The 12,592-nt window shown below is 41.3% G+C and overlaps 1 protein-coding gene across 16 annotated transcripts in view; it reads right to left on the bottom strand.

Annotated features, from left to right (window-relative positions):
• OSBPL2 (oxysterol binding protein like 2) overlaps positions 1 to 12,592 on the bottom strand; it is a 114,708-nt gene that overhangs the window by 20,569 nt on the left and 81,547 nt on the right. For all 16 annotated transcript variants that reach the window (XM_084854341.1, XM_084854339.1, XM_084854338.1 and 13 more), the window contains 5 exons: positions 11,560 to 11,695; positions 10,330 to 10,405; positions 5,697 to 5,831; positions 4,935 to 5,032; positions 4,151 to 4,333 (listed from right to left, as the gene is read on the bottom strand). In XM_084854341.1, the coding sequence (XP_084710467.1) occupies positions 4,151 to 4,333; positions 4,935 to 5,032; positions 5,697 to 5,831; positions 10,330 to 10,405; positions 11,560 to 11,695 (628 nt within the window). The remainder of the gene's footprint in view (positions 1 to 4,150; positions 4,334 to 4,934; positions 5,033 to 5,696; positions 5,832 to 10,329; positions 10,406 to 11,559; positions 11,696 to 12,592) is intronic.

The following is a 12,592-nucleotide window of genomic DNA, read 5'->3' as shown; positions in this document are numbered from 1 at the left end:
CTGATCATCTTCGTTACCCTCCTCTCAACCCTCTCCAGTTTGTCTGCATCCTTCTTAAAGTGTTGTGCCCAGAACTGGACACAGTACTGGACATATCTTTGTTGTTGTTGTTGTTGTTGTTGTTGTTCAGTCGTTCAGTCGTGTCCGACTCTTCGTGACCCCATGGACCATAGCATGCCAGGCCTTCCTGTCCTGCGCTCTCTCCCGGAGTGTGCTAAAGTTCATATTCATTGCATCGGTGATGCTATCTAGCCATCTCATCCTGTGTCGTCCCCTTCTCCTTTTGCCTTCAGTCTTTCCCAGCATCAGGGTCTTTTCCAGAGAGTTTTCTCTTCGCATTAGGTGGCCAAAATATTTCAGCTTCAGCTTCAGTGTCTGTCCTTCCAATGAGCACTCAGGGTTGATTTCCTTTAGGATGGACTGATTTGACCTCCTTGCAGTCCAGGGGACTTGTAAGAGTCTTCTCCAGCAACACAGTTCGAAAGCATCAATTCTTCGGCGCTCAGCCTTCCTTATAGTCCAGCTCTCACAGCCATACGTTACTACTGGGAAAACCATAGCTTTTATTAGACGGACCTTTGTCGGCAAGGTGATGTCTCTGCTTCTTACTATGCTGTCTAGGTTTGCCATAGCTTTCCTCCCAAGGAGCAAGCGTCTTTTAATTGCATGGCTACAGTCACCGTCTGCGGTGATCTTGGAGCCCAAGAAAGTAAAATCTGTCACTGCTTCCATTTCTTCCCCTTCTATATGTCAGGAAATGATGGGGCCAGATGCCATGATCTTCTTTTTTTTAATGTTGAGTTTCAAACCAGCTTTTGCACTCTCCTCTTTCACCCTCAACAACAGGCTCTTGATATCCTCTTCGCTTTCTGCCATTAGGGTGGTATCGTCTGCATATCGGAGGTTGTTGATAATTCTCCCGGCAATCTTAATTTTGACCTGTGATTCATCCAACCCGGCGTTTCTCATGATGTACTCTGCATATAAGTTAAATAAGCAGGGTGACAATATGCAGCCTTGTCGTACTCCTTTCCCAATTTTGAACCAATCAGTTGTTCCATGTCTGGTTCTTACTGTTGCTTCTTGACCCACGTACAGGTTTCTCAGGAGACAGGTAAGGTGGTCTGGTACTCCCATCACTTTCAGAATTTGCCACAGTTTGTTGTGATCCACACAATCAAGGCTTTAGCGTAGTCAATGAAGCAGAAATAGATGTTTTTCTGGAATTCTCTTGCTTTCTCCATGATGCAGCGAACATTGGCGATTTGATCTCTAGTTCCTCTGCCTCTTCGAAACCCAGCTTGTACTTCCGGTAGTTCTCGGTTCGCATACTGCTGAAGCCTAGCTTGTAGGATTTTGAGCATCACCTTGCTGGCATGTGAAATGAGCGCAATTGTGTGGTAGTTTGAACACTCTTTGGCATTGCCCTTCTTTGGAATTGGAATGTAAACTGACCTTTTCCAGTCTTGCGGCCATTGTTGAGTTTTCCAAATTTGTTGGCATATTGAATGCAGCACTTTAACAGCACCATCTTTTAGGATCTTAAATAGTTCGGCTGGAATACTGTCATCTCCGCTAGCTTTGTTGTTACTAATGCTTCCTAAGGCCCACTTGACTTCACTCTCGAGGATGTCCGGCTCAAGTTCAGTGACTGCACTATCATGGCTATCAGGGACATTCAGATCTTTCCTGTATAGTTCTTCTGTGTATTCTTGCCACCTCTTCTTAATCTCATCTGCTTCTGTTAGGTCCCTGCCTTCTTTGTCCTTTATCATGCCCGTCTTTGCACAAAACGTTCCCTTGAGATCTCCAATTTTCTTGAAGAGATCTCTAGTCTTTCCCATTCTGTTGTTTTCCTCGATTTCTTTGCATTGTTCATTTAAGAAGGCCTTCTTGTCTCTCCTTGCTATTCTCTGGAACTCTGCATTCAGTTGGATATATCTTCCCCTTTCTCCCTTGCTTTTTGCTTCCCTTCTTTCCTCAGCTACTTGTAAAGCCTCATCAGACAGCCACTTGGCTTTCTTGCATTTCTTTTTCTTTGGAAAGGATTTCGTTGCTGCCTCCTGAACAATGTTACGGACCTCCGTCCATAGTTCCTCAGGCACTCTGTCTATCAGGTCTAATCCCTGAAATCTATTCCTCACCTCCACTGTATATTCATAAGGGATATGATTTAGGTCATACCTGAATGGTTTAGTGGTTTTCCCTACGTTCTTCAATTTAAGCTGAAATTTTGCAACAAGAAGCTCATGATCTGAGCCACAGTCAGCTATCGTTTTTAAGATTGTACCCCAGTACTGCTTTTCCCACCCTTTTGTTGACTATGAGTGCTACTCCATTTCTTCTAAGGGATTCTTGCCCACAGTAGTAGATATGATGGTCACCTGAATTAAATTCGCCCATGCCTGTCCATTTGAGTTCGCTGATTCCCAAGATGTCGATGTTCAATCTTGCCATCTCATGTTTGACCACCTCCAGCTTACCTTGATTCATTGATCTGACATTCCAGGTTCCTAAACAATATTGTTCTTTACAGCATCGGATTTTCTTTTCACCACCAGACACATCCACAGCTGAGTGTCCTTTCGGCTTTGGCCCAGCCGCTTCACTCTTTCTGGCGCTACTTGGAAATACCCTCTGCTCTTCCCCAGTAGTATATTGGACACCTTCCAACCTGAGGGGCTCATCTTCCGGCATCATATCTTTTAGCCTTGTGATACATTCCATGGGGTTTTCTTGGCAAGAATACTGGAGTGGGTTGCCATTTCCTTCTCCAGACATATCTTTAAGCAACCCTAAATACAGGGTGTATCTGAAGCTAGCAGGAAGTCAACAGCAACAGAAAGAAAATATGCAAGAATCTGGAGAAGCAGCAATGAGTCAATCCTAGATAGGCTTACTGTGAGCCCATCCTAGCTGATCTGCTGCTGGCCTCTGCAACAGCAAGATTACTGTAAATAAATAAAATAAATTATTTTTTAAATATGTTTATTTCATCTTTAGCTCTGGAATGCAGAGAATCCTTGCATCTAACTCAAATGTTTTGGCAGATCATGACAGAAATCCAGTAAATTGATTCCAGTCTACCCAAGCAAGGCTCAGTTGTAAAATCTAGGCCAGGCAAAGATGGCCTCTGCATGTGCCTCATAACTCTCAGTCTTAAGTGTTGCTGAGCTGCTAGGGATGGCGCAAGATTCCAAGGAAAGGGTGGAGCCCGGCAGATTCCCATCCACCCGACCACCCGGACCCCACTTGCTGGGCCACAGGGGGCTCACTTGCCCCCTTGGCGAAGGCCCGAGAAGTGCTGCAAGGCCATCCATCACTTTACTGAGTCACCATTATGTGCATAAATCACAACCCGGCCAGCCCCGCAAACCCAATGCAGTGTTCATGGCTGCCTTAAAAGGGCGATGACTCAACATTACAGGGGTAAAGGGCCATCACCCCTTTAAGGCAGCCATAGAGGCAACACCACACATGCAGAAGCAACCGAGCTGCGATCTTCGCTCACAACTGCAGCCTGGCAAGGCAATGGATGGCCTTGCGGCACCTCTCGGGCAGTCGCCGAGCCCTCCTGTAGCTCCTGCAGTGTAGCTTGTGAGGGCAGGCAGTGACAGCAACTTCTTGGTATGTGTGTCAAGTATCTTAGTTTAAAGCTTTTTTATTCTAGCAATGCTAGTTTGTCCATTCTATTACTGGTATTCAACAAGGCGAACTACCCAGCTGTTAAATCAATTGATACCTATTTTGAATCCCTTATTATCAGAGTTGAAAACAGTAATGACTGTGTCATCTGTAATATTTCAGAGCTGTCAAAAACACACCTCATAACAGTTCACCAGGCAGAAGAATTCACTTTTTTGTTTTAGTAAAAGTCAGCTGCCTAAGGGGGAAAAATGAGTCCCAAATGCTGCAAACATATGATCATGACATCCCGCCAAAACGCTTCAACAAATTCATATACTATAATGTGTGCATACATGCTTAATACCTTATCTCTTGGTCCACTGCAAAACAAGCTTGAGTTATATAAGTTCAAGTGCTCGCAGGCATGCACAATCCAGAGAAGGTAATTAAATACTGGGGGGGGGGGGTAATTTGGGATAGTTTTAAGGCAATACACAGTTAACAGAAGAAAAGTTAGACATACTTCAAGAGCTCCAACGTTATTGTTCCCCGGGGCTCCGCTTCCACGCTCTTTCCCCAGAACTTTAGCTTAGGGTAAATTGATCCATGAAAAATGAAGTCCTGGTTTAAGGCTTCTGAATAAAATGCACTGATAGGTGGGTGATGGCTGACCTGTTCAGAAATAAACCTAAAACCTAAATCCTCCCTAGAAATAAGAAAAGGTGATGATCAGTATAAAACAGAGTCATACAGAAAGACAGAAGACCAAATGTGAATGGCTGTTGTTCTAGTCCAATTGCCCTCCTCCAACAGTTGAAAAAGAATTCCCTCACCCCACATTATTTGTTAGTAGCTAGGACCTCTTTCAGCACTGAGACTGCAAGATTCAATCACTCCACCAGTTAAGCCCAGTATGCCTAGACCAAGCTATGTGCAGACATGTCGCTTGTGAAGACTGGGAGTGCAAAATCCCCCAATCCACAGAACCCATACCAAAATGCCCTAAAAGACAGCAAAGATTCCAGCAGTTGCAGGATTATAATATAGTTCATTCATCAGCGCTGACAGTACTTGGTCTTCATGAACATCACTTTGTGCCTCAAGACAAGCCATTTCTAAACATTTAAGCCGCTGGTCCAATATCATATCAGATATTGATCACATAGAGGTTTGGCTAATACTTAAATTGACATTAAACAAAGACCAAACTGAATGTATGTATCCAGATAAAATTGTTTTTCCCATGTCAGTAGGACTACGTGTGTCCCAAAGCAAAAGCAATGTTCCCATAAAAACTGTATTCTCACCTGATTAATTCATATGTTTCTCCAAGGAGAGGGTTAAATGGTTTGCCAGTTCTCTCCCACTGAGAGGCTACAGCAGAAACAGCAAAAGCAGCAACAGCCTGCAAGATTCAAAGGGGTAAGGAGTCTTCATGAAAAATAGAGAACAATCCAGATTTGGAAATTACTACCGGTTTTCATATGCTGTAATCACTTTCCCTTTAGGGCGCAACTCTCGAAGTGTGAGGAAAGCTTCCCTAAGCAGACATAACCAGTTGCTAGTGGGAGTACCATCTTTTTTCTAACCCCTTTGGATGCCATAATTGTATATGTTTTAGTGCTGTGGGGATGACTGAACCCTAAATTACGTTGGCTGACATTGTTGGGGGTTAATAAAGCAGCAATATTCTCCCCAAAAATGTTAAATTATATATGGCTACCTCTGGTGACAAGTATACTGCTATTACGTTCGGTTCAAGGTAGGACTTTCAGGGATATACAGGGACTTGCATTGATTCTGAAAAGCCGTTACAACTGCACCTGTTGAGCCTCCTCACTGAGCTACCTGAACATAATGCCTCCTCATAATACTACTTCAGAATCTTGCATCGATTGCTGAACACTAGCCATGAATAATTGACTAGGAGGTATACCTATCAGGGTACTCCTATAAGCTTCCTATGCTTCCACAGCGCTATACAGATAGGTAGTCATCTTAATGTGCACAATTTGAGGGAGAAGGGGAGACAGCCATCAGGCAGCCACAGTAAAGACGGAAGGCATTACCTGCATTCTTTCTAGAGGGTTTGAATGACAGCATGCTTTATTAATGAGGTATGTGTGTTCCATATATTCTGTTATTCGTTGGAGGAAACTCAGAGGTTCATTGAAGGCAATGGGCATGGTAATCTTAGACAGTTCCTAAACAATAAAAGAGAAAACTATTAAAATATGAATATGAAAGCAGGGCTTATCTAACTATGAAAAATATGTAGAAGTGTGGCAGAAAATTAAATATGCAGTATTAGATAAAAAAACAGTACAGAGGGGCTGCTACCTAAGTAGCAGACAAGTGGGCAACACTGTTAAAATAAAATGGAACATTTTTGCATTATTACAAGAAAGCCTCATGCTGTTGGAATGCTAAAGCAGTGGTCTCCAAAGTGGGGTGCGTAAGATGATCCATTGGGACGGATGAGCCGCCTGATAATTGAGCAGCCTCCTGCTGCCCAGGCAACCTGCTGTTGTGTGCAGTTATGGTGGCGGCAGAGGCAGCAAGATGGGACGGGAGCCAAGAAAGAAGCTCCATGGCATTTCTCTCTAGGCTCCAGTCCTATCCTGCCTCTGCCACGGCCACCGAGAGCAACTGCGCCAGTCTCTGCCAGGCACAACAGAGGAAGGCGCAACTGCTTGCTCGGCCGTGGCACTGGAGCAGCTGCCATCTTGCCGAAGGAAAGCACATTTCCCAGTACTGGGAAAAAGGCGGGGTACAAATCATCATCATCATCTTCCAAATTTGCTGACCTTTTCTGTGATGACAAGTAGCTGTCAGTAGTATAGCTACCTAGCAGATATTTTTGAAAAAACAGACACACTTAATCTGTCCCTTCAAAGTAAAGGTGACATTTTAACAATGAGTAACTGCTTTTCGAAAGGAACTCATGCTATGGAGAGAGCACTTTGAAAATGGATGTTTGGAAATGTTTCCATCGGTATGTGATTTTGTTGCCGAAACTATATAAGTATGTCTCCTATAAAAACTCTCATATCTGCACACTTTAAAAATCTGGAAACGAAATTTTCTAACCTGTTTAAAAATCTTCGAAGTGAAGAGTTTCAGTGGATTTTGAATCCATTTGTTAAAAATATAAAAATGCAACACCTTCCGATTAGTTTGCAAGAACAACTGATTGATAGGGAAGATGTAAGTTTACTAGCTGAATTTCATCAAAAACTTTGCATAATTCGTGGATAGGATTGAAAAATGAGTATCATGATTTAGTAAGCGCAGCCAACGATGCACTTCTTCCATTTGGATCTACGTATCTTTGTGAGGTGTTTTTCTCAGCTATGACAAACCAAGTATCAAAATAAACTGAACTTAGAACCAGACCTTCAAATCGCTGTATCACAAAATGTTAAACCAAGATTTTCAAAAATAAAGCATATTCAATCACATTGCTCTCACTAAAATATTAATAATAATATTTTAGTGAGAGCAAAAAAGTTTTTTATACTGTAAATAAAATAAATTATTTTTAAAATATGTTTATTTCATCTTTATCTCATCCTTTTTTAATTTTTATTTTGTATGTATGTTGCATAATGTACATAATATATTAGCAGAGTAGTTCATGTATATCATTTATCAATAAATATACATATATTGGTGCTGTGTGCTCAAAAAATTTTTACTGCTAGGGGTGCACGATCAAAAATGTTTGGAGACCACTGCTCTGAAGAGTTAATATTTTTCTTAAGAAAGTGAAACTGAAAGTAATGTAATGTTTTTTGTTAGCAGCAGTTAGGCCTTCTGGTTCAGTTAGTTATATCAGCAAAAATCATGCTTTGTTTGTTTAAAGCTGATATAAAGAAAGAGAAAATCTCCACAGAGTCCTAATTTTCTGGTTTGCAACATATGCCCCAAATTTTCTAAGGACCAAATTTGTATCATGCGAGTTCTGTAAACAGCTAGTGACAGTAATAAAGTAGTGGATGATGGGGTAATTTCACTTCTTAATCAATTTGGTTGTTCAGATCAGATCAGTATGGACACCTACCCCTCTATGCATATTTTGGCGCCTAACAAAAGTTCTGTCTACTATATATCATGCCATTATATCAATCTAGAGTGCATTCACTATATGAATACTGTGTATAGATCTGGCAGCCTGATCTTTAAAAAATGACATAGTAAGAACTGGAGAAACCACAGAAAGCAACAATAAAAATTAAGGGGGTGGAGCATCATCCTTACAGAGGCTTAAGCAATCTATGCCTTTTATCTTAGGAAAAAAGATAGAGGAGGCAATACAAAGATTTATAAAGATTTCTTCACATACTGTAGAAAGAAATCAACCATGTGAAATACTAGAACCAGACTGTAGGAATTGCTTCTTCACCCAAGCTGTAATTAATACATAGAATTCTTTACTACAAGATGCTGAAAAGGCCACTAGCATAGAAGTATATAAAAAAAATAGTTAAGTGTACAGGGGAAGTGATGGTCAATGGCTGTTTTACTGTTTCCTTGTTTTATTGGTTGTTTTATCTGCTCTGGTTTTATTTATGCAATATTTTTATTATGATAATGTATTAATTTTACTATTAGCCACTTTGGGCATGTTGTCATGGAAAGGCGGGATATACATTCAATAAATAAATACTAGTCACAGTACCAAGACAGGTCCATGCTTGGAGCAACATACCTCCAATTACAGCTTGTTGTACACAAACTTGCAAGATGGCTCTTGCAATCTAGTCCTATTTGTCTTTCACTCGCCTGCCAAGCCAATGTCAGAGTTCTGAGCTACAGAACCTTTGCCCTGACTCAACATGGCAATTATAATGAATTGTAACACGCTGGATTCATTATTTTAGCTTCAAAAGGCGGTTCTACCAAAATTATCCAGACCCTGTCATTGGGAGAGAAAGAGAGGACAGAAAAAGGCTAAAGGGGAAGGGGGATGTGAAAATACAAGAATAGCAGAACCTAAACTCTGAGGGAGAGATCCTGAGCTCCTCCACTGCAAGGTACGGTTCTCCCTGGATGTCTAAGGGATCGGTACACAGAAGCTGTCAGCCCTAATATTGTGGCTACGCACACTATTGCAGCTAAACCCCTTCAGTACCTCAGGCAGGTAGCAGAGCTTCCAGTGTGGTTGGGCAGCACCACTGAAATGGAAGTTACCTGTATGCAGCAATGGGTGCTTCATGGGAAGTGAAGCACTATCTAGGAAAACAAGGCAGCAAGGTAGTGCAAGAAAAAATGAAAGCTGTGGGCCTGAAGACATGGGTTGAGCCCCAGAATGAATGATAGTACTAGGAGAAGATCATGAGGAATGGGCAGCGTGCCAGACAGACCCCAGGAGAATCACAGGTTAACACAACAGAGGGTCTGTATATTAGGTCCTCTGGAATTATCTTCCATCAGGGGTTTATCAGGCCACTTTTTTGCAGGTCATCAGGAACTCTAGCTTTAACCTAATGATTGCCAGCAATTACCAGTGAATGAAATGCAAAAAGAGAACGTATTCTCAAAGGTGTCAAACTTCTTTATTTGAACCCAATATACTGCAGAGACAAAAGCTCCTTCATCGGGGCAATCTTATAAAATGCAAATGCTGAAAACACGTTACAAAGGTGATGGCTATCCTTCATACAAGCATTTTGTCAAGTATGAGCACCTCCCTTTTGTTTTTTGTTCAGCAACTGCTAGTGAGCTTTCTAGAGGCAGGCATGCTTCAGGATTGAAGGGTGTTTCCTACCAAGGCTTTAGACCGGCCAATTCAAGTTACCCATCAGGTGGTTTCACTATGGTGGCTACTTGGTAACTAGGTTGGCATTTGCATTTATCTGGAGGACAACATGAGGATAATTCCTGCTAATTCCATTAAAGTAGAAGACATATAGTTCATGACCTTAAAGTTCATTAGGTGCTAGTAGCTCACATTACCATCAGGAACTTTTTGTTCCTGGCTGTCTCCAAGCCTCTTGCTTCAACAGCCTTCCCAGAACATAGATACATTACACAAAGTGCTAGGGAGATGTTCAAAAATAACACGTGAAAGTGCATAGGGAGCCATTTTTCTCCCTTTCTCTTCATACTAGAACCCAGGGTCATCCCATGAAGCTGATTGGTGGGAGATTCAGGACAAATAAAAGGAAGTACTTCTTCACATAGCACATAGTTCAATATGGAATTCGCTACCACAAGATGTAGTGATGACAACCAATTTGGGTGGCTTTAAAAGGGGAGTAGACAAATTCATGAGGATAAGGCTATCAGTGGCTACTAATCCTGATGGCCATATGCAACCTCCAGTATCAGAGGTAGTATGCCTATGTACACCACTTGCTGGGGAACATGAGCAGGAGTGTGCTATTGCACTCCTGCCCTGCTTGTGGGATTCCCAATGGCATCTGGTTGGCCACGGTATGAACAAAATGCTGGAATAGGAAGGCCTTCGGTCTGATCCAGCATGGCTGTTCTCATGTTCTTATGAAAGCCAGCCTGGCTGACTTTCTTAGCAGCAAACCAGTCAATTTCACTCTTATCTTTCCTCTGTCTGTTGTTCCTAAAAAGTGTTCACAGTATTCTGGTATTTTCAATTTGTATATGAAAGCTTGATTTTTCTCACATCACAATGCAATTTTTTACAAAAACCATCAGGCAAGCCAGTATGCAACAGTAACTTACCAGTCCAATGCATTTTTTTAAGATACTCCAGACACTGAAATCACTCCGAGTAAACATTGGGGCAGGTAATGATGTTCTGTAGGAAGAACAAATCATCAGATTCTTTTTGTAAAAGCATCATCTGCAATGCTCACTACCATATCCAACACTGTATTTCTTTACTCATGCAGACAAGTAGCTGCATATCTTTGCAAGGACAGATGCAAATATGAGAGCCACCTATGGTAAAACTTCCAATAACTTCTCCAGGATTCTTCCAGCACCTTGTACTTACATCTGAACTTTGCAACATTATGAGGCTGTGTGACTTTGACTACCATCTGGCTGCTTACCTACATGCATTTTTAAATACACCCAGAGGGAAATACATGCAAAGTGGTTCTAAGATTATGAATATGGTTGTTTATTGGAAATTAAAGATACATTCAAAGCAATGAGACATACTTCCAATGTATGTACAACTGCAGCGCTAGTGCTAACAATGCAGAACAATGCAAGATGAAGTCTCGACAATGAAGTTAGGCTAGACAAGAATACTATTATTCCCTTTCTGGAACCGAAGCTAACAGCCAGCAATCTAATCAAGGCCACTCTGAGCCAGTTCAAATGGCATGGCAGCCTTGAAATTAGGCACGTATATGGTTGCCTATAGCAAGTAACAATTGCCTCCACAAAACCAGGTGATGGTTCTCCATTTTATTTATTTAGTAAGATTAAGCAAACATACAAGACTTCTTGTTGCTCTTTTGCACTGAGATATGATCCCCACCTCCATTTATCTATTAAATGGTTATCTTATCATTTATAAGAGCTGTTATGAGGGTGGGGGGGAATGAACTGTAAAATCTACAGTTGCTGCTGGGTCGTTAGACTATCTTTTGTTTTATTCTTATTACAAAGTTTTATACTTTGTCCCGAGTATGGTTTTTAGAAAGGCAACTGGTATTAGAAAAAAAACCAAGGAAGTTTCTAGCTACAGACCTGTCTGGAAGCAGCATGTACCTCCATTCCCTATCACAATCCTTACATACAATATTTTAACTTGCAGTACAGCAGCATTCAAGACTCCCTTCCCAGGAAGTGACAATTAAACTGATGAACATCACATGTGGGTATCAAATCACTACTCTAAAAAGGAATGTATTCTTAACAGAAGTCCCTCCAAAAGCAACCACCATATTTAGCATGAACTGGATATGAATGGCTAACTTGGTCTGCTCTGGAGAATACCTGTGTTTCTTGATTCCATTCTCTTGTACTGGCCCATCTCCATTGTGTCTTCCAGTCCTATTGCTCTGGTGGGTATCTACATCACCTTTATGAATTGCTTCTGAAAATTCCCCTGAAGAATTATCGGAATCGAAGCCTACATAAATAAAGTGCACAATTTATCTTAAGCCACCAAAGGGACTCGGTTATTTTGGCACACAATTAATAGAACTAGAGAAGACAGTCTAAAGGCAGCATCAATTTGAAGCAGGTAATAAGAAATACATGCCTCTTTCCAAAGGCCTACATATTGTTTTACTAGGAAATGTCACAGCACCCAGTTGATTTGTATTAGAGAGCTTAGTCACTAATGCAATTTGGCTTTCTGCGTGTGCACATATATCTGAAACCAACCCTTGACCAACTGTTCATGCTACCCCAATATGAAGGCACATCCTTTCAAAATACCTTGAGTTTTTGTGCGCACTTATTACTTTTTCCCATGAGACCGCTTATACCAACCATCTACAATGGGCAGGTGAAGGAGATTAAATATTCAAGTCACAGGAAAACAGTATTGGAGCAAGAAAGGGTGCATGATGAGTGATATCTCACTTCTCCATTATGGAGTTAATCCATTGATTTTTGTTCACTGGCTAGCAGCTAATGACTAGCTCAGCTGTCATACACTTCCATCTCCATGAAGGAGTAATGCAGTCTATGGGAGTAGGGAGTTCATGAATCTTAGCTGTGCCAACTTCCATTATCTCAAAGGAATGTCTTAAGTTTTGGAATTTGCAGAAGTGCTGCAGCTGGGACAGACACAAAAGCTTCCTGTTCACATTTTACACTGATTTAATCAACTGGGTTTGCCAAGGAGCCCAGGTTTCTTACAATTATGCTGGCTCCTAAGAATTTCAAATACTTTTCCAGTTCTGCCCATGAATGACTAAAGAAGTGTAACCATTATTATGGATTTCCTCTCTAGATCCTGCATTCAAAGATATCCACTCTCCATATTCTTAATGATCCATCACATCATTCTTTTTTTTTT

This window comes from Heloderma suspectum, chromosome 4 (genome assembly GCF_057233095.1).
Source record: "Heloderma suspectum isolate Gila_16-S chromosome 4, 16-S_ref, whole genome shotgun sequence".
NCBI classification, from domain to species: Eukaryota; Metazoa; Chordata; class Lepidosauria; order Squamata; family Helodermatidae; genus Heloderma; species Heloderma suspectum.
The sequence above is the reverse complement of the archived record's forward strand: the minus strand, read 5'-3'. Positions and strand labels throughout refer to the sequence as shown.